The sequence below is a fragment of the Cephus cinctus genome, unplaced genomic scaffold (assembly GCF_000341935.2).
Source record: "Cephus cinctus unplaced genomic scaffold, Ccin1 Ccin1_scaffold0330, whole genome shotgun sequence".
Taxonomy (NCBI): Eukaryota; Metazoa; Arthropoda; class Insecta; order Hymenoptera; family Cephidae; genus Cephus; species Cephus cinctus.
This window is the reverse complement of record NW_014333027.1, coordinates 1,786,527-1,807,962: the sequence shown is the minus strand read 5'-3', so window position 1 is coordinate 1,807,962 and position 21,436 is coordinate 1,786,527. Positions and strand designations below refer to the sequence as shown.

The following is a 21,436-nucleotide window of genomic DNA, read 5'->3' as shown; positions in this document are numbered from 1 at the left end:
AAAAAAAAAAAAAAAAAAAAAAAAAAGAGGAATAACCGCTGCACGGAACCGTATTTAATAAATATATGAAAATATTACAGTCGCGCGAGGCCGAATATCTTTGTATTAGCATGCAGTAATATCGTGCAGGATATGGAAGTGCTGCTTTAAATGTGAATAAAAGTGTATTTACTTTTTTCTTTTCACATACAATGGGGAAGCCTACGCGTCCTGTAGCCTGGAACGTACGATTCCATCTCGACGAACGGATGAAAAGAGAAGTAGATTGAGAGGAGAATAAAAAGCAAGAGAGGGAGAGAGAGGGAGAGAGACATGCAAGAAAAGTACAGCATAATGGCAAATTACGAGCAAGTGCAATGTTCTCTCCAGCTCCCTATAAAGATTCCTATCAGGCTGAATTAACTAGGCGAGTGGCGATTCGCTCGCGCACTCTTCTGGAAATGGTTACAGCGGCCGGAATGTGCGATTATAGCGCCAGGATGCTCGACAGCCTCGAAGGACATTTACAGCGCTGCCGGTAAGGGAATGCCAGTGGCATTTGCCCGCGCGCATGCGCACTGGCTGCGCACGTCCAGGCCTCGAAGCGGGACTCGTTGCGCGTTCGTAGAACGAAATCGTGCGTGACGAGTGTGTATACGCACACGCGGCAACGCGGAAAGTGCAACGAGATAACCTTATCGAAATGAGTTTCTTATTTGCGCATGCGCAATAGCGTAGAACGATAAATAACAAATCGCCGTAAACGTATCCCTCGCGTTTGACAGCTGTCATGCAGTTGTTTTGGCTAAGTTCAGTCGCGAAGCCTTTCGCGGGAAAGTGGCGGCTGGGTTACTTGGAAGGAAAATATAATGAAGCATGCGTGAAAAAATGGCTTCTCCCTTGGAAATCTTCGAACGGCACTGGGTATAACCAGCGCCGTAGAGAAACATCGCCAGCGACAGCCCGTAAACATAGTTTCTATTTTCGAAAATGCATAAACACCCGAGACGCCTGTTGGTTTTTCGTTTTGTTCCCATAGATCTCGTGCCATGTGGAAATCACCGTAGAGAGCGGCAGGAATTATGTGCAGTAGGAGCGGCTGGGAAATGTTGTCACGAGATGACGCAGGAAGAGGCTGCGGAGTTGAGAAGTTGCGGTGGGCCGCGGGGGAGGCCGGGACTTTTTGAGAGGTAAGAAACGGGAGAGAGGAAACAGTAATGGAGCAGCTGCTCTCTTTAAGAAATGGTCCTATGGAAAATCTAGCGGAAGACTCGGCCGTGTTTTACTATACGAATAACGTAGAAAGACGGGCAGATAGGCATTTATTGGCTTAGGGTGCCGTTAAATGTAATTCGTGGTCGTATTCTTTTTACCTGGCGATAACGGTAATGACGTCGGCATTGTACGAACGGACTTTGAGGTTAATTATGGTGAAAATATACCTGCGTACTGTTTGTTAGGTGGGTTGGCAATTTTTGGATTTTAGTCCAAATATTTCCAAAGAAATAGAAAACGGTGTACTCGTGAGGTTGTTTAACGCCGTTTGATTATTTACTTATGTGAATTTTTGTTCGGGAATTTGATTAAATGGATTGAATGCTTTTTTTTGTAGACTTACTACGAGATCATACCACGGATAATGGATGATATTCTTGGACAGCGATTTTTCTGTCTAGTATTCCTTGCCAGCGCTCCCAGCCAATTTCATATATATATGTCTATTTATGTGCATATATATATATGCAATACACGAAACTCACGTTTTAGATATATATCACAAAAGTAAAAGCCAAGAAATAAATAAATCGAGGTAAAAAATTCTTTAGAAAAATTCCTTAGCAAAGTAACTACCAGCACCGAATATTATCTGCTCCGTTAGTTTTATTGAAACACGTATCACACGAGCGGCAGATGCAACCTTGCGAAGTAGCTCGCCATTGCGATCGTAGAGTGGCGAAAAAAAAAAAGAAGAAGAAAAAAACATAAAATTTCCATAAAACACTCAAAGCCCCTTAATTTCGCCAAATTAATTAATATCATCAACACACTTTCAATTTCACACTTTTCACTTAAATTACTCGCACACGAAATATCAATCCGCACTTAAACCAGTCACCGATAACTTTCATAAAGATTCCAACGAATCACCCAAAATCACTAGATTCGTCCACAAAGCAGTATTCCCACGAGAGTCGCGAGTTCATTGCCAAATAAATATTAAAACAAGTAACCATGTGCACATTATATATACACCATAGATAAATAAAGAAAAAAAAAAAGAAAAGAAAGAAAATTTCAATCACCAAACAAAAGGGGGTATTATTTTCTTGATCACGTCGACTCGAACGTCTCGAACTCACCCTTGCGATATGTACACGTAGTCGGGGCCCGAGGACGACTGAGACCCCAAAGAAAACGTGGGGCCCGTTAACGCAGCTTTACAGGGACTATAGCTAGGAGCTGCCGAGGGACCGTAGGAGTTTTAGGGGTGATCGTGAAGAAGGGTGCCGATGACTGAGAGGGTCCCTTTTCTATCCGGGTTTCCCGTAGGATAGCAGAGCTCCCTGAGAGACCCACCAGAACGCACCCTGTTCCTTCTTTCACCTAAGCCCATACGCTTTACGGGGCCTCGGATCCTGGACTTCTCCAGGTAGAATCCTATAGGCAGTAAAGCTTAACTGCTGCGACGTATTGCTGCACCAAAACGGCCAATAGACTATACAGTGGTGGTGGCGGTGGTGCACGAGTCATTTCCCCGTAGTAAAATCAATGATCCTCGTATACCATCGTACGATGAGTACTGTCTGTTATACGATGAGCGGACCGAGAAACTCCTTCTATTTCCTGATGGATTTATCGCGACGTTTTGTTAATTTATTGATCTATATATTTATCCTCCAATACCCACGCCAACCGAATAGAGTCCATTAACTATACAGAGATGAGATCCGAGAGGCATCCATTTCGAGTTTTGTTTATTATTATCACGATAAGTGCCACGAATTTTTCAGCGTGCCTCTTTACCCCGCGAGCACTTATCCGTCATCGTATTTATCAGTGGCGACGATGACGACAGCAGTCACGACGTCCATTCGCTCTTAGGCCTATACATCCACGGGCAATGAGCATAGATAAAGCATTATCGAATTTTTGTATCCTTCAGTCAAGAGACGCATCTTTTATTTTATTACGATTCGACCAAATTCCTTTTATTTAATTTTTATTTACTTTCAGACTCCCCCTTACGCGTTATACTCGTCGAACGCAACTTACATCACGTGTGCGATAACTCGGTCGAGATACACGGAACGCATCCGCTGTTCACTCGTTTACGTAATATCAAAGGGCATTTCCGGTCTGACGTCGTTCCAACTTCCGTTGCGACTCAGTGGTCTCTTGGTTAGTCGTTACGTGGCCGAGAAACCTCGAGACAGTAGCAGATATCATATGGAGAATTGACGTGGAGAGCGCGGAGGAAAATATTCTTGGAATGAAAAGTTACACGTATGAGAGAGAGAGAGAGAGAGAGAAAAGGAAAACAAAAGAAAAATACACTACGTACAACGTCGGGACTTATTTAACGTGGCTCTGAGAATTCAAGATGACTTTAACGATATTCGAGACGCGTAACGCGCCAGGAACGGTTCCCTGGAACGGAAGACAGACAGACAGACGTAGAGAGACGCACGAGTGTGAAGCGTTGAGACCCAAAGGACAAAGAATTCTAAGGCCCAAGGGACTAACGTCAGTCAGATGGATAGCTAGGAGGGGGTCCATATAAGAGTGGGAAAAAACGTATTTCGATATACGGAAGATCCGAAAGCGTTGGTAACTCCAAGTCAAGCTGTGCGTGTGCCGAAGTATTCACAGATTTTGTAAATACTCTACAGGCGCGTTGCGCTAGACGACGATTGACAAATTGTACTTGGCGCTGGTATACGTATTTACGAAAAAGATACGGCCTGTAACGTTCCGTCGTATTTACGATTGTCGAATATTAGAATACGTTCTATGACAATTGCATTGGACGTTCGTACGTGTGGCAAAGGTTCGATAACCGCAGTGGAAAGGTGTACGTGTACAGGTTTATTATTCATTAGGGATGGCTATATCCGTGGTGGAACATTCGAATAATACAGAAGTCCCATCGATTCTCGGGATCCCTGCGGGGATATAGTACAGACCATCTGGAATATTACAATCGAGGGGCAGTGCCGCCTAGGTGTATCCAACGGATAGTATATCTACAAAGTGTAACCACGTTGAAACGTCGATGTTTTCACCGGAGCGCCTATCAGCCTGGTAATCTAAATATGCAGATTAATATGGAGTACGGTTGATCTGCAGGGGATGAAAAGAGTAATTGTGAACATTTTTATGGGGGTTGACATCGAGTGAAAGGGTCTTGCGAGGGCCTTTCCACCCTCTTGTGGGGTTAGATTTAAACCCCTTGGAGATCCTTTTGTGTTTACTCGGTGGTCTGCTTAGCGTCAGCGCGTGTCTGCGACGGCATCCGCCCCTGCCTGCTCCAGGTCATCCTGGACGGAGCAACCCCCCCCCCGTTTCTTTGACTCGCGAGATGTAAGTAACCATCCCTAAAGAGGTCTGGCGTTCTATGAGGGTTAAGGGTTGGTATGGCTTGTGGCCAATTTCGCGGCTACTGCTGCTTGGACGCTCTTTGCATGTGGGGTATCGAGGTTAAGGGATGAAGACGGGCGGTACAGGACGATTTGAAAGGCGCATACTGGAAAATCGGAAAATACTTCGAACTGTACGGTTTACCAATGGCGAAGCTGTATTACGTGTACGTGTTACCCACCTAGCTGTACGTAGTTCCCATGGGTGGTGGCGCAAGGGCGCGAGGGTGAATCGACTGCACGCCCTTTGTTTCGGAATCAACCCCCTTAATTAATCCCTATTTAGGGAATCGGTTTGCTTAAAGCGCGGCTTAAACGCGACATGCTGGGGACGGTGGTGGCTTTCACACTCTGGAAATTATTCAGCTTCTGGGGAGGAGGGGGGGGGTGTGTTGCTGCAGACACACCCTGGCGCACATGCACGACTTCCGATTGATGTAAGAGTCACGTGCGCCTGTCGTACCTCTGAGATTAGTGGGAAAGTAAAAAAAAATTGGGGATGCCTAAGCAGGGTATGCATAGATGAAAATTTTGGAAATTTTCATTTTGACTAATAGCAATCAAGAAATCCCGCTAGCCCCACGAAAATTCCATCTTCGTCGCAGGGGCGTAAACATCGTCCCTTGAAGAGTCTGTAGCAATTACCGTAGTACCGTTAACGTTAACGGTAGACGGCAGGGTCAAAGTTCACGCTGTCATAAAGTCTATCCTTGCCTGTTACAAAAATGAGAGTAAAGGCTTATAACGAGATGTCGTCGAGGGACATTTCAATGAATGAATATATCTATATATATTCTCTTTACCTATACCTACAGGTAACAATGGACAGAGTCTTAGGCGAGTTTCACAGGGAAACCATATTTCAGGAAAACAGAGAACAGCTGCGTGGAGGACCTATGGATTACCCTTAAGGACAAACTTTTGTAGGCTTTTGGGTATTTTTAGGACCAGGAGACCAGAAGTATACAGTGGAAAGACATTGAAAGTAATCTCTTGAAGGGAGCAAAAGAGACAGACGGGGAGGGGAGGAGAGGGGTGGAGGTGTTCCGGCAACACATAACAATCCCAGTGGAAAATAAAAAGGTTGGCAAGTACCTGAGATGAAAAAGTGTGACGAAGCAGTACCCGTCCTACGCATTTAGCTGGATTTTATGGCTCTAATAGGAAAAATAAACAGGCCAGCCTTTTCCGCCTTTCGTCGGAAACTGTTTTAAAGCAAAACACAGCCCTGATGTACCGGCACGCTGAGACACGGCTTCCCGTTTCGCTCTTTCAACAGTTCGAAACCGGCTGGGTGGTTCATTTAGAAAGATCCAATATTATTTCGATATTTCTTTTTCGCTCTTGGACCACGAAATCTGTATAAATATGTACCAAAGTCCGACTAACGAAGTGCGCACAATATTTATCTAGACCCAATTATCGTTTGCTTGTGAAAAACAGCAGAATAAAAGAATATGACTGTAAGAAGTCATTTTGCGTAAAAAAAAAAGAAATATAATTAAAAAATCGTTAAACGATAAATTACAGGAAAAAAAAAAAAAGAAAAAAGCACGTCGTTTTGACGTGACAGATATTTTTTTTCCTTAAAGCGTTCAAATACCCTGCTATCGGTGACGTCGGTACTTGTTATTAAAATTCTTCGAACGGTTCGAATGCAGCGATAAAAAAATAGATGGGCAAACAAGGTATATTACGGAGAAAAAAAATTAACACAAAGAACGTAATATTTACTTCGGGTCGTACACGGTACACCTTTGTGTATATATATACATACATAGCTACTCGTGCGAAACTCTCGGCACCCACGCTTAAACACCCACAACGCTCGATTAAGCGGTCAGTTTGCAAGCGAGACAATGCATTCTAAACTTATGCATTGAGATTGCCACGTACGGCCTCGTGTTATGCCTATAAGAAGTGGGCAGGAAGATAGGTGACGGAGGGTGAAGAGGGGGTTAGTGGTCCCACCATAGGCCTCTGGTGCATTTCTTACGCGACTATCTAGCAGCACGTAACACGCGCTGTGTCTAGCGGGTGATAATAAAGGAAGGAAGGAGTTCTATGTAAAACTACTGATCGAAGCTACGTCAGGGTGCTGGTTGTTCTAACGAGTGTGGAAAAAAGGCAAAAGGATAACAGTGTGAAGCAATTTTGAAAGAGACGGGAAGAAAATAATAAATTAGCTCTTTTTTTACGTTGATTGGACTGCCCCGCAGATAAAAGAAAAATATCCGTTTGTCTCTCTCTTATTTCTTTTCATCTTCCACTCTGCATCCCTCCCGACTCCCTTTCTTCCCTCGGTCACCCGGTATTGTTATTCTCGGATTTCCCGTAAGGTATTTTTAAAAAGCGCGCTTCGCTCTTCTTATTTGTATGTATAACGAGGGCGCGTTGCTTGACTTTTTCAATTTATTTTATCTGTCTGCCCGGTAGATCCCTTGACCAGGGATTGCATGGCACTCCTCTTCGCCCCTTCGCTCGCGCTGTACGTGCTTGTTTTATCTGTGTATTCGTGTGCCATGCAGGAGCGTATGTGGTAACCAGATATAAATATGTGCATCTACTCTATAAGCAACGACCGGGCCCTAGCTGCTACTACAATGGATCAAAGTTCACCGCCATTCACGAGATGTCTCTGGTAGCTTGCGATAGTTCGCATTGATACAATATACGTGTATAGCTTCACATAACCACCTACCTTATATAGTTCGTATATCTATATATATTTCTACCCTTTCATTATTTCCTTTCTTTATGCTTCCTTCTACATCACGACTATACAATAATTCCTCTCGCGTTATTTTGCATACTGCCTTCTTTTTTTATAGCTATATTTAAACGTTTACTGCGCTGTCTAGACATATATAAATTCTTGCCACGACAAGGTATAACGTGTGACCTCTTTTTTTTTTTTTTCTTTTTTTTTTCGACAACAAAAATATCCAATCCAATACATTGACGAAGGACTGATATAAAGTGCATTTGGCAGGTATACAAAAATCCTTGCAACATAGTGCATGTGTATATATATATACGATGATTCTTTAAATGATTCGAACTCGACTGACTCGTCGAGCGCATCGCGCGGCGCACGTCACTTCCTGTGCATGTAAAAGCCGGAATTGCGTCACCGTAACCCACCGAGCGTTGCCACCACTCCTTCACGACCGCCGCCACCACCTCCGTCAGGATCGGCGAGTAAAAAAGCACAGAGCCCCCATACAGTACGGCTCCTCTTATTTACCAAGTGCCGAGGTTCGCCAGTGGCTCCCGTGTTGCTGACCTGGGTTAACGCCCTAGTCAACACAATGCAACATTGTTTCCCCTGTCCCCACTCCCTGCTCCCGACGCATATTTCGCGCGGCTTTTATTTATGCCACTGCGTGCACCTCGACGGCATGGTCGGGGCGTCGGGACGCGCGGAGGGAGGAACGAAAACAGGTCTCGGCGACGAAACTCTCGTTTAAACAGGTTTTCGCACGGCTTACAGAAATGTTTTTATGGTGGCGAACTGCCGTGCGCAATGCCCATTGCGCATCCGACTTCCCATACATAGGGTCCCTAGGACGTATTAAATCCCCAATTACGAGAGCCGTGCTTCTCGTCTGTTTTCGTTGCTACGAAAAGTACTGCACTTCCTATGCAATGAATTGGCCGGTCTCTCATGCTTACGTCGTCTTATCAAAGCCCAGCGAAGAGACTCGGACCGAGCTTGTGCAAGCGTTTGAAAAATTTACAATGGACATTCGAATTCTTTGATAACATTGTCACGATAGCCCGTACAGCGGTATAGGCGAAGCGTACGAAGCAGCTTCAGGAAACGGCGACTGGTTTGAAATGCAAATCTTTTCCGCGGCAATGTTATAATTTGGCAAAACCAAGAGGGTGGGTACCGTTTGAATCGTTACTGGGCGCCGCCGCGGGTATTTTTCCCTTTATGTAATTGTCCTTTCGTCCGACCATGAATCCCACCACCGGGACGGCTTTATTACCGTGATTTATTCCCATTTACTCCCGCGTACACTTTTTCTCTCTTCTCTCTCCCTCTCTCTCTCTCGCTTTATTTCCTTTGTACGTACCCTTTAAACACTGTCGCTGTCTCTCTCGCACGCTCTAGATATCCCTATACAGACCGCGCTCCTTCGCCGTAGTTCTCTTTACCGTTACCTCCTGGAATTACGATAAATTACTGTCAATGTTGCATAATGAGCCGACGCCTGGCGTCGCCACATCGCGAAGAGACTCGACGAGGAATTAGACGTAGCTTCGTCGTGAATTGTGTTTGTCCCTGGCCCATATACCTATGTCTCGCTCGCAGTTGCGTAACAGCTGCCGATAATAAAGCGACCGTCGATGCCGAGACGCGTCAGGCATCACGGAGTGGCTTGTCGAATTTTCGAATGAAACAAAAAAAACTTACGTCAAAGTTCACAAATTTTGTATAGAGGAGAGCAACTATTTGGATCTTTTTTTTTTTTTTGAACTTCACCGGAAGTACAGACCGGGACATTGGTAGTGAAGATAAGAAATATATTTTGAAAAAATCTAAACTAACCTAACCTAAAAACAGTGTAGCTGTAATTAAGGATTTTTGTAAATTCAAATTTCTATTTTACCCATAACTGCTTTTTTTAAAACTTGTACCTGCAGCGCATCACGGGACTGTACCTGGAACTACTGAGAGCAGCAAGCTCAGCAAGAAGAGTCCTCGTATACCGAGAATCATAACCTAATCCATATCACGTATACAGGATACGAGTTGGGTATCCCGAAGAGGAGAGTCCAGTTTTCGAAGGAGTCTTAGGGCCTCCTCCTCGTGTCCGTATACTCGTCTCCGCGGCGGAAGGTCAACGCACCTCAGTCAAGGACACATTCTAGCCTCACACAAGATCACGCACCTGACGCACGTGAACGCACACGGGTGCACCCTACTACGGCTCTTCTCCAAGGAGTAGGTATAGGTACAACCCAACCGGTACTATACTCTGTTACAGCTAGGAATCGGAGTGCGATGGTATATACCAGGTCCCGTCATATCTGGAGCACCTCTAGACCTCTAGAGCCTAGCTATTACTCATATCCACGGTATCCAGATACATCAGACGAATAAGAGCCCGCCTATTGTCCCTGGAATAAAGTATAGAACGCGAATTCTGATCACCTACTGTATCAAAATTTGCTACAGTAAGCGTCCATTAAATGAGACGACTTTTTCTGGTAATCGGCCGTATCATGCGAGACTCGCATTTTAACGTACAAAACGTATCAGGACTCAGGACGGCCATATTATACATACGTATTAGCCTTTCGTTCGCATGCATCCTGGCCTCTATAAAATTCACGTAGGACCCTCGCGCGTCCCGATAGGTAAAACCAGTCGTCCGTATATACAGAAAATCAAGCGAAACAGCGTCGGTAGATCGGAGGATAAAAAAAAAAGTTATCGCCACCAAATAAAATACGGCAAAAGTCATAAAGATAAGGGAAATAAAGAAATTAGGCAAAAAAAGAAAAAGAAAATACAAAAAGTACACGAAACAGGAACGACGTGGTATAACGATGCAAAGTAAAACGTGACAGACTCCGAGGGTAATTAATCGACGCATGATCGTACGCACGTGCGTATGCCTAGAAAGGATCTTTTACAAGAGTGTAAGGACAGCTGGTGCGGGTGCCGTTGACGTTGACCAGGGCAGCTGCACGAGGAAGGAGTACAGATAGGTAGGTGACACGTGTATACCTATATACGTAGAAGAGTAAAAAAAGGGCATACAGTAGAGAAAGAATGAAACTCGATCGATTACCACAGATAAGGATCATCCGGGTAACATAATTAATGACGACTAATCACCGATCGGCCCCAAGACGCTTGGACAGACTGTACAGGAAAAAGTCAGCCGATAGACACATTACGTGGCAACCACGTGTAACCAGTCCATAGGTACAGCAACGTGCGACGTCGGGCAATCACTGCCGCCACTTCCCGCTTGCATAATGAATTAATACCTGGATCGAGGAAGCGCGTAATTTAATGCGATCGCGAAGGCAGAATCGCGCGAGTAGAAACACAGCCGATGCGGCAGGTTCATCGGCTAACGTGGATCCTGCCCCGCGAGAATGCTAATGGTCTTAAAGCGCATTCACAAGTAGTCGGAGTCGCTCGGCACCATATAACTAGAAAGACCAGAATAAGGTATTATGGTGCTGCAAATAGGATTATTCTAGCCACGTGTGTGAGCTTGCGTGAACCTAACCTAACTTTGGGCTATTCGACAACTTCTACATATCGAACATGACCTTAGTGCACATGGTACCTATTGTGATATTACAATTAATCTTTATCCACGTCATAATGCTTTTTCTGCAAAATTTATAGTTGAATTTACCGCGCTTTTTATATTGGTCGATGTATATACTATATACATATGGTCACATCAAGGTATACGCTGACAAACTGTACTCTTCTTCCTCGCTTGGTATGAATAATGTATACGTGAAGAGCATTCTCTCTCTCTCTCTTTCCTATACTCACTTCGTGATCACTTGCAAGTTTAATGTAGCAAGTTAGAGGCGGACGTGGCATAGCCGAGCAAGAAATAAATATATCTAGTCGCTTTGTGCAGGTACGAGACAGACAGACGCAATGTATAATAGACGAGTGGGAGCGAGAGAGGGCGAGGATGCGTGCCAAGTGCAGACCAAGTTGATAGTTCCACTAGGACCAAAATGGCGGTATTCGTCTGGGAATAAAATCCAAGTAAAGCAATTTTCACTTAACTTTCACCCAACGAGCTCCACACGAAAATTCCATCCTAATCCTAATCGAGTGTCCTAGCCTTATTCGCCGTAACTCTAGCTACAGATTCATTAATCGAACAATTCATTGACCGAGCATTTATTCGACAAAAGCTGAAAATCCTCATTGAACTGATACCCGACCAATAAATACACTGATATCGACACTACAGTAATTCCCAATAGCCCTAATAGTACATTTAAAAAAAATAACCTAATTAACTAGTTGCCTAATCACGTACATAGTCGTTATTAAATTCATTCGACGCCTAGCCCACAATTCGCAGTCGCACAGAGAGCTATAATAATATATAAAAGAAATTCTTGGACCTGTCGCGAATATTAGGAGAAAAAAGAGGAATAAAATTAAAGCGAAAAAAAAGTGCCAATATTCACATCTCGTTGTTTACGTGTCGGTATATACGAGCGCAGGCAGCAGACAGGAGCATCGAACCCTGTTCCGTGCGGCACATTAGGTATGGTTAGGTAAGTCGGCCAGGTTAGGTCGGCACGATGCGATAGCGATAGAGAGTAGCATGCAGATGCGTCGGCGCGGAGTTCCTAACCCGGAGGGCTAATTCCACGTGCAGTGCCTATATATCTATATATCTATTAGCTATACATAGAATATACGTGTGTGTGTATATATATATATATATATATATGGAACGTGGGCATGCGCGCCTAGTGCGTTTTACATGCCTGTCCAGTACGTTACCGTCCGTACCTACTGGCATTACAGTCAGACCATCCCAAGTATATCCCAGGCATGCGTGTAACACGCATGGTCATCCGCAACGGGCGTTATCTCAGGGTATTCCTCGCGTGAGCACTTACTACCCTTGCCCGAACTGGGCTGTGTATCACTGTGTGTTATCAGTACACCGTAACATGGGAGGTCCTTAACCCATCGAGGCCAAATCATAACGAAACGTATAGACGCGAAGTGGTGCAAACACACGAGGGAGCAATAACGCCATCCCTATTGAAAATATTGTAGCAGTTTTTCTCGGCATTTCCTCCCCACTATACATTCGCGCGTGTACGGTTATCAATTGTTGTCAGCACTGGACTTTCCGTATGATAATCTTTTACGGTCAGATAAAACTGATCAGAACGGTCAAGAGATCTGCTTGACGGCTCTAGAGATCCTTGCTCAGATTTTTGTCGCGCACTGTACCTAAAGAGGGCAGAATAGGGCTCGATGAGAGTCTCTCCCTCTCTCTCTCAGACTTGCACGTTCTGGTATATAGATATCGTAGAAGGTAAGGTACTACTCTTCCACGGAAGAGAGAGAGAGAGAGAGAGAGAGAGAGAGAGAGAGAGAGAGAGAGAGAGAGAGGAGGGGGTACAGTGTAAGAAAGAGTGAGAGAGAAAGGCTGATAGGTGGCTCAAGAAGAACGAGAGAAAACCAGTCGAGTTCTTCGGGTCCATCCTGGGTTCGAAGCCCGACGAACTTGCTCCGTGTCTTCCGAGTAGATCCTCTCCTCTTCTACTACTTCTTTATCTTCTTCTTCTAACCTCTTCTTCATCTCTCGCTATGCTCATCCGTTTCACTCCTTTCGGATCTACCTTCTCCTCTCTTTTACTACCTGACTACCCTACTCTCTTTCTCTCTCTCTCCCCCTCACTCTATGCTTCTTCTTTCGAGTGGCTCTCTTCTTCTTCTTCTTCTCCTCCTGGCTCCACGAGACGCGAGAGAGCTGCCCTGCCGGGGTAATTGCACCCTACCAAGGCCGACAGCTGATGCTGCCAACCACACAGCTGTAAGACCCGCGGAGCGCGTGCGTTTCCTATCTCGAGTGTGCGTACTTATGTCCGACTGACTTGATCCTCCTGAATGCGTGAGAGAGCCACGTGCGTGCGTATGCGTCCCTTTGTGTTTACGCGTGTTTAGCATCGTCTAACCTGAACCCTATCTCTCTCTCTATATATATCATAAAAGGTGTATATATATAGATACATGTCCTCATTGCGTTACCCACTGAAAGCAATCGAGGGGTTGTTTCTTTAAGGGCGGTAACACTGGGTGAAGGATAATTTCGTATACAAACGTTACGTGCGCGTTACATGGGTCCACGCGTAACACGTTATATACGCAATCGCTTTATTTACCCCGAACAATACGTTTCGGTTATGTAACAATGTCTCATAAATTTGTAAAGAAGGACAATTCTTCTATTTTTCCTCAAAATTAATAGTGTTTGTTTTTTCATTTTGTCCCATTTCGTATTTAACCGCGGCTCACTTTGTCCATTGTAAATTGTACACGTGAGACTGATTCGATGCACGAAGCCGCCTGACAAGAATCACCCATTGGACAGGTGCATTGTGGGATCGGATCGTAGGAGTGAAGACGTTGATCATTCAGATGGTTCTCTCGGGTTTCTCTCGCCCGATCGTTAGGCGGGATCGATCCTTCTAGACGATTTACGATCTACGAAGTCGCGAGGAAACGAAAGGACGACGTCAAATAAAGAGGAATTAATTTGCTAAGGAAACCGTCGATAAGCGATGGATCGTATATACGTTTCATAAGTGCGGGATATCATTTTTTTTTCAAATACACTAGAATTCCCTAGGGTTTCTTTGACGTTCCTTGAAAATCCTAGTCATACGACTCCCGATGGATTTCTCGAACGTTTCTCGAGCCACTTTGTCAACGTGTGGGAGCAATCGTCCGATTCGATGATCTTACAGAAACAACAACCTGTTAACGCCTCCTAACGCATCTCATGAATTTCCTCGAATATTGATGAAATACAACAGAAAGACGAAAAGAAGTCGAAATCATACTGAAACTTGACTCATCAAATCTCTAAGATTTTTAACGGATTTAATAATCTGGCTACTTACATAGTCTTACGTAGACAAAATATATAGAGCGAAATACACATAAATTCGCATGCTTATACGTACAGGTAGTCAGACGAGCTCAGGGCATTTGATAGATACCGAATTGTGTCATATCCAAGGAACCTTTAGTCATATCGAGTGTACATCTATACATATAGATGCACCCACGATTTATGAGAAAGCAAAACAAAAATGGACGAGAGCCAAGAGGCCAAATGCAAAAGTCAAAGGGAAATGTGGAATAGATAAGTACTTGGCGTGTCTGTCAAACGGAAGTGACGACTTGCTTGGCATATATATCAGCAAAGAAAGTAAAGGTACGTACACAAGCCGTACTCACGGCTCACACCATGCGGTCACACGTAATATTAAAGGGAGGCAAAAGAAGGAGAAGGAGCAAGATAAAGAAAGAAAGAGGAGACAGAGTGCACATACGTGGGTTGCATATGTGTCTCATGGGAGGAGATACGTGACCTAGATTTTGAAGGCAGGTGATTCTTGCAAGATAGAGAGAGAGAGAGAGAGAGAGAGAGAGAGAGAGAGAGAGAGAGAAGGAAAAGCATTCAGCGAACCAGCCCTTACACTTAACACCCCTGGAAAGATTATAAGAATTTTTATATCCAGGCTTTTTATATATATCCCCCCCCTCTCTCTCTCTCTCTCTCTCTCACTCTCCCTGTCTTTTCTGGGATGTCTCACATGGCAGGTGAATTGCGTTATTGAAACCGGGGCTTTGCTATCGTCAAAGATTACTATATCGAACGGCACATATTTGCTTTCTTTGCGGGTGCGATTAGATACGGCACTGGTGGGTGCAGCAGCTCGACAAATTGAAAATTCTCCCTCCTGATGTCATCGTGCGAATCAAAACAGATTTGGATTAAAAAGTAAAGCAGACCACTCATGTCTTTTTAAGGGGGACTGAGTGGTGCAAACGGCCATCTTGAATTTCCAATCACGAAAATATCGTAATCTACAAGGCAATTATGAATTATCCTTATCGAACTCGGATCCACGAAAATTTGTACACGTGTAAGGGTTTTTGTACGCGCGAGTTCCGCAATTACTGAAATGCCATTTTTTTTTTTAAAAGGAACAATTGCAAAATAACGGGAACAAGATGCACGGAAATTTGGGACGAGTATCTTTCACGTGAAAAAATTCCATCGACTGTTACGTATAAAAGTATCGTGCGAGTAACAATGCAGCTTGTCGAAATCTACGTATTACTGCGCGTGCATGAGAATTTACATATGACATATTTATACACATATGTTTATATCTATATCGTACTTACAATTTTTTAATTCTGAGTAATCACGCGAGCCCTCATCTAGTTTCACGTTATCGTCCCGGCTAATGCATCACAGTTACATCTCAGACCGAAAACACGTGTCTTGCCCCACACATGGTTATCATGTGTGATGCTCGCTTGTTTACTTGATCATTGGCTCACTTGCTCATTCTCCCTTTCTTCTTCGTTCTTTATTTCTTATTTGTCATTACACGCCCATAAGGACCATACTTCGTGGTATAGCACAGAGTAAAATATTTGCGACTAATATATATATATATATATATTAGTATAATAAATGTCTGCATCCCATATCGTATGCACTGGATTGCATAACCCGCCGATGCAGATATGTCTCATACGTGTACTTGCAGACACGAAAAAAAAAAAAAGCAACAGGAACCTTCTTATTTTCCATCCTCAATTCTCCCCTTTCACTCCCACCGAGCAGGTGTTAAGAAATTTCACGCGACAACGAAGAAACCGGAAGTGCCCGGCAGCGAGTCAAAACCCAAGACTTACGCTTTCCGCTTCATGACGTGCGATTCCCGCGTTCCCCAGGAAGTCCACGAGTCTCGATCAGTCCTGGCGCCATGCCGGAAACGCCATAATTTACGTTTCAATAACAAAGGCTGAAACCCGCACTCGCCATACCGTAGAAACGTGTGAAATAACAGGAAAGAATGAAATATTAATTAATATAGAGATTAAAACCTACGTGGACACAAAGCGATATTCAAATTTCCCGCCGAACTCATATCACCGTCGCACGATCCCCGTTATGCGTTATTACTCGTCTCTTAGTTGCCCCATTGAAATTGCACGAATATTTCAGCAATGCGCGTTCGTGCTTATCGATATCACAAACAGATGTTACTGTAGGCTCGAAAGATCCCGGCACACTGAAAGGTTCACGTGAGGCCGGGCAACGCGGTGGATATACTTATTTCTGTCTGTAGCTTAATATATAGTACGCCCCATGGGTAGACTGTTCGTCACTACGCAACGGCTATGGATTATTCGATTCTCCTATAGGGATGCACAGTGTGTAGGCGAAGAGGAGACGTAGGAAAGCTGCGAGCATGAAGAAGTATCCTGAGAGGCGAAATAGTACCATTTTCAGGCCTGGGTAAATCGACGTGTTTACTCCTTGCGCTCGTTAGCACAACGCACAACCTGTATACATTCCTAATTGGCTGTTAACAATTCTTGGCTCGTATACCCACCGAGCTTCGATTACGAGGCGTCCTATGACGCGTAGTCGTAGAGACACCATGGACAACGACTGTTCGATAACGTACCTGAAACAAATGAAAAAATGGAGCATTAGTGACGTCTCGCTGATTACGTCAGTCACGTGAAAATCTTTACGCGTCACACGTTAAACTCCTCGTGACGTTATCGGTCGCGTCAATTTCGAACTTAACGTCTAAGTGTACTTCGAAGTTTTACCTTACGATTACACGTGACCCGTGTTGTCGCGATACACAGATATTAATTTCATTTTAATAAACAGTTCGGAACGATAATTTGTTTTTCTTACTATTCCTAATTGTACAATTTATAAGCTGACGTTTTTAGGTTACATTATTGTTATGTACGTTGGAGCCAGTAGGACTGTTACCAATAATAAATGAACGTGGGATAATCTTAATTGTCATGCCTGTCACTGTAATTATAATCGAGTTAACTTCTGCCCGCATATATACATATAGGTGAAGCAGAATGTCATTAAGAACAGTTTATAGGTAATGAGCATCGCAAGAGCAGCAAGGAAATAAGCATCGCAGAAAGACGAAGGAATTTAAAGGGGAAAAGAGACAAAGTTTAAGTCGACCCGCATTACGTCGAATCGGGTCGTCGTAGTCTGGTCTTCCTGTCTAATATAAATTAATAATATTTATACAAGGCGGGGTGCCCCACCCCGGGTTCACAGTATATAGGTAAAGGCGCGAAATTCAAAAAAAAAAAAAAAAAACATTCATCGCGTCCAGTTTTTGTTTCAACATCGTTAACCAACGCGGAAGCGTACAGAGGAAACTAGTAAGAAGAAACGAAGGAAAAATAAGTAAGTGATACTGTAGAATCTCATTGAAATAAATTATCGAACGTAACATTCAACGTCATCCGGGAAGGAAGAACCTCGCGAGTGCACGTGACATAACCTCCAAGGAAAACACTTGCGTTAGCTATAGGTTAGATCCTTGGCACGAAGTAAGGCGGTATGGTCGTCAGGTCAGCCCGGAGTGAATTTACGAGGATGGATGTGGCGTGTCGCGACCGCTGGCCATTGCCGGCGATCTACAGGACGATAACACTGGTGGTCGCTATCGCGTCCTGTGAACCGACCCTAAGGCGTATATGGGGAAAAGACAGTGTTATAGTATACAGTAACTGTTAATAAACTGTTAAGTGTATCCTGTGAGATTGTTCGAGTAAGAGTAAAAAAAAAAACAAAATGGTATCCGTTAGTAGCGGAAGTCACGTGGTTTGTTGTAATACAAAAAAAATGGTACAAATGATTTTGACATTGATAAAAAAATTTTTTATCGTTGTTAAAGCGTACGTATACTCTGGCTTATATTCGGCACACTCGAAACGTGTATAGGGACTAGTTTCGTGCGTAACGTAAATCTTACGAGTATCTGTATTTAAAGCTAACCTAAAAAATTTACGACTTGAGTGTACTCAAAGTGCAACCCTGAGTCCTGCAAGTGTCGGAAAATAAAGTCTGTAGTTACCTAGAAACAAGTAGCGAATAAGTACGTGCTTGTGGGGGTACTGGTATACGTATACGTAGAACATGTGGATAAGCAAATAAAGAAGGTGAAATAGTAGCCTTACATTATAAGATTCCCTATACTGTTCACGAGCTGTCCCATGAGGTTGGCAATGGAGTTTGCTTCTGGAACGATAGTTATTTTCTTGTGTTTTGGTACGATACGTCAATTGCGACTATAGCAAAGTGATATACTCGAGATCCTGATTTCCTTTTTTTACTCTCTTTAGACATACGTGTCCACGGTGATATTCGGAAAATAACTAAAAAACAATCATAGCGAAAAAAGTCCCTAGACCATGACGCAGGAATAATTGAAAAAGTCAAGGTGAAAACTGCTGCATGGAGAAGCTTCGCATCCGGATTTCTACATGTTACGAACCTAAACCACCCACGTGTAGACAAGGAGAAAAGAACGCTTACTAGCCGTATCCCAAGAGCCATGGCAACACAAGGGGTGTCATAAAAGTCACTGACAGCCTATCAAACACGCATGTAGCTGCAGCGCAAAAATTCAACAGAAGACCTGATATATTCATAAGGTCGTATCCTGTGCCGTAGTTCACCAATAAAGTAGCGTATTTATCGCCCACCAGGTATATAAATTGAAATTAGACGATGAACCCACGGTTTTCCTTCGATCCGTACATGACGTCTCGCCATGCACAATTTTGAACTAAAGTACGTTGTTATTTTTTTTTTTCGTCGAGCAGCGCCGCCACACGATCAACTCGCGAACTAAATGGCGCCACGGTCTACGCGATAGACGGTGCCGGGTCGAACTTAAAACATGAAATTAATAAATTAGTGAATTTTACGTAAAGCACGAAACGAAGCTACAAAAAGACAAGCGACTGGACAGATAGGGACACGTGCGACTATTACGGTCTCTCCGTGTAAAGTAAGGAGTCCCAGGTGCAACAGGTGTCTCACGATCAGTACCCACAATTCCTTGCGTAGATATAAAGTACAAGAAAAGCAATATCGTAGCTCCAGCACTACGCAGCATCGACCTTGGGTCAGCAATGCACTTTCAATGAAGTCCGTCATCGTTTTGTCAAAAGGTCATAATATTCTCATGGTCTTTCCATAGGTGTCCCGTCATCTAACTCAATGTCAGCCGGAGTTGCGCTATCGTTCTTTCTTTGTGGCAGGCGTTGCATTCGCCGAGACCTTGTGCCTAATGAGAACAACACAGTGACAGGTGCGTGCGTTTCGCTCCACGTTATATGCTGTATATACGTTTAAGAGCGAACCGAGTTGCAAGTTAATTTTAAGGAACAAAAAAATACGTATCGGAATTATATATATACTATACTTTACAATGATTTTTATAATTACACAAACTGCACACGATACCTTAAAAACTCTAACTACTTCTACGGGTGCATATGGACTGTTCGTTTAAACCATGTATACCGTACACGTAATCCGTTGTGTCTCTATATTCGTAACATCGTTGACAATATCGAAGGTATCGTGTTATGTTATTTCTTTCGTTTACCACGCACGCACCTGCGTGCCGCGTGGGAAATAGCAAGAATGCCAGCACTACGTAATACCTGTGGCCGTAGAGATAGTGATGGCTGATGGGAGAATTGGGTAAAGAAAAAATGCACTTTTGACTTATGGATTTAATTAAGAGAATTTCAAAAAAAAATTTCATTCTCTATTAACATGGAGATATGGATATATATAGGTATAATGAAGTGTAGACCCGTTAATTAACGTTACGGACTGTCGAAGTCGTCTTAATACGTGGCGACGTATAAATTGAACCTCTGCACTCGCGAAGGCCGCGCTTTGCGTAATAGTCCGACCAGCAGCGACTATTGAAACTTGAACGGAAGATCGTGCGTCCGCGTGAATTTTTCTACTCCCGACTGCAGCTCGTTCGTCGACGAAGAATATGTCGCGGAATACGAGGATCGACGCGGATATCGTGCGACAGTGACTTTTCATTGGGAATTCATGAGAACGACCCTTAGTTTTATTGGTCGGTGACAAGAGTAATTAATCCTGTTAAACTGACGGGGAGAGGAGGGAACGGCAGATCGAATCGATTGTGCGAATGACAGGTGACGTATTGACACGTGGCAGTGTGTCATGACAGGGCGATCATAATTACATAGAAACGGCGACGGAGAGTTAAGTGTTAATTTTGTGCAATACAACGATAGCAGCGCAATGAGAATTGGCATGGTGAGAAAAAAAGTATGAAAATGAGAAAATTTTTCAATCAAAATCGGGAAACGAGGAAAATCATATTTTTCCTTAATTTAACGCTAACCCATTAAATTTTCTCGCGTTAATTCGCGACAAGTACGAATTAATGCTCGTGAAGGACGAGAAGAGTATTCTGGAAAATTTTCTTTCGGAACTAGACATACGTAACAAAATGTGTACAGGGCTACTCGGGAGCGTACCAGCTGAAGTTGGACGCGATCGAACGATTCCGCTAATCGAGGCAGTGTGACCTCGTTAAACAAATTAAAGAGTGCGATGCTTGGGATTATAATAATTTTATGACATTAACTTTTATGTCTAATGATGCCACAGTGCTTCGATTCGTGAAATTATATATTTTTTGTCAACTTGAGCCTTGGGTATTTTTCGTGAATAATCCTATATATTATAGATTCTCATATAAGTACTATATGAGAGAGAGTGAGTGAGAATTACAAGGCAGGCAAAAAGGCAGGTGAGCGTAATAGATATTACGTACGTAGTCTTTGGTACATACCTAAATAAAAAAAAAAAAAGAAAAGAGAGAAAAAAAAAGCATAAGAAAACTCCCCTAACGGGCTCTTACACTGTATTACACGCACGAACCCGATACCGCGTGTTCCTGATACAAAAGTCTCCGGGGCAGCTGTGCTCGGATAATTGCGAGCCGTCAATTTCGCGAATTCTCATACATAATCGAGTTCTTCCCCCTCGCCCCGCTTCTTTTGCCACGGTAGGCACGGAATTCATATCCAAAAACGTACGCGATACCATATAGATATCGATGTCACGTGTCGTCCCATACGACTGCATTCGTGCTGTCATAATCTATACTGCAAAAAATCAAAAAAAATTTTTTTTTTTTTT

General features: G+C 43.6%; 2 protein-coding genes across 4 annotated transcripts in view; one reads left to right on the top strand and one right to left on the bottom strand.

Annotated features, from left to right (window-relative positions):
- The window catches only part of LOC107266877 (zinc finger protein jing homolog), a 77,603-nt gene that overhangs the window by 20,888 nt on the left and 35,279 nt on the right, over positions 1 to 21,436 (bottom strand). The gene's annotated exons all lie outside the window — the stretch shown is intronic.
- Positions 626 to 9,347, top strand: LOC107266878. 2 transcript variants are annotated; one of them, XM_025084147.1, is made up of 3 exons: positions 626 to 944; positions 1,019 to 1,169; positions 9,270 to 9,347. In XM_025084147.1, exons 1-3 carry the CDS (start codon positions 770 to 772, stop codon positions 9,298 to 9,300), a joined length of 357 nt encoding a protein of 118 aa, XP_024939915.1. In that variant the 5' UTR covers positions 626 to 769; the 3' UTR covers positions 9,301 to 9,347. The 2 variants fall into 2 exon arrangements, with proteins under 2 accessions (XP_024939915.1, XP_024939916.1); XM_025084148.1 differs by lacking the exon at positions 9,270 to 9,347 and adding an exon at positions 1,592 to 2,221.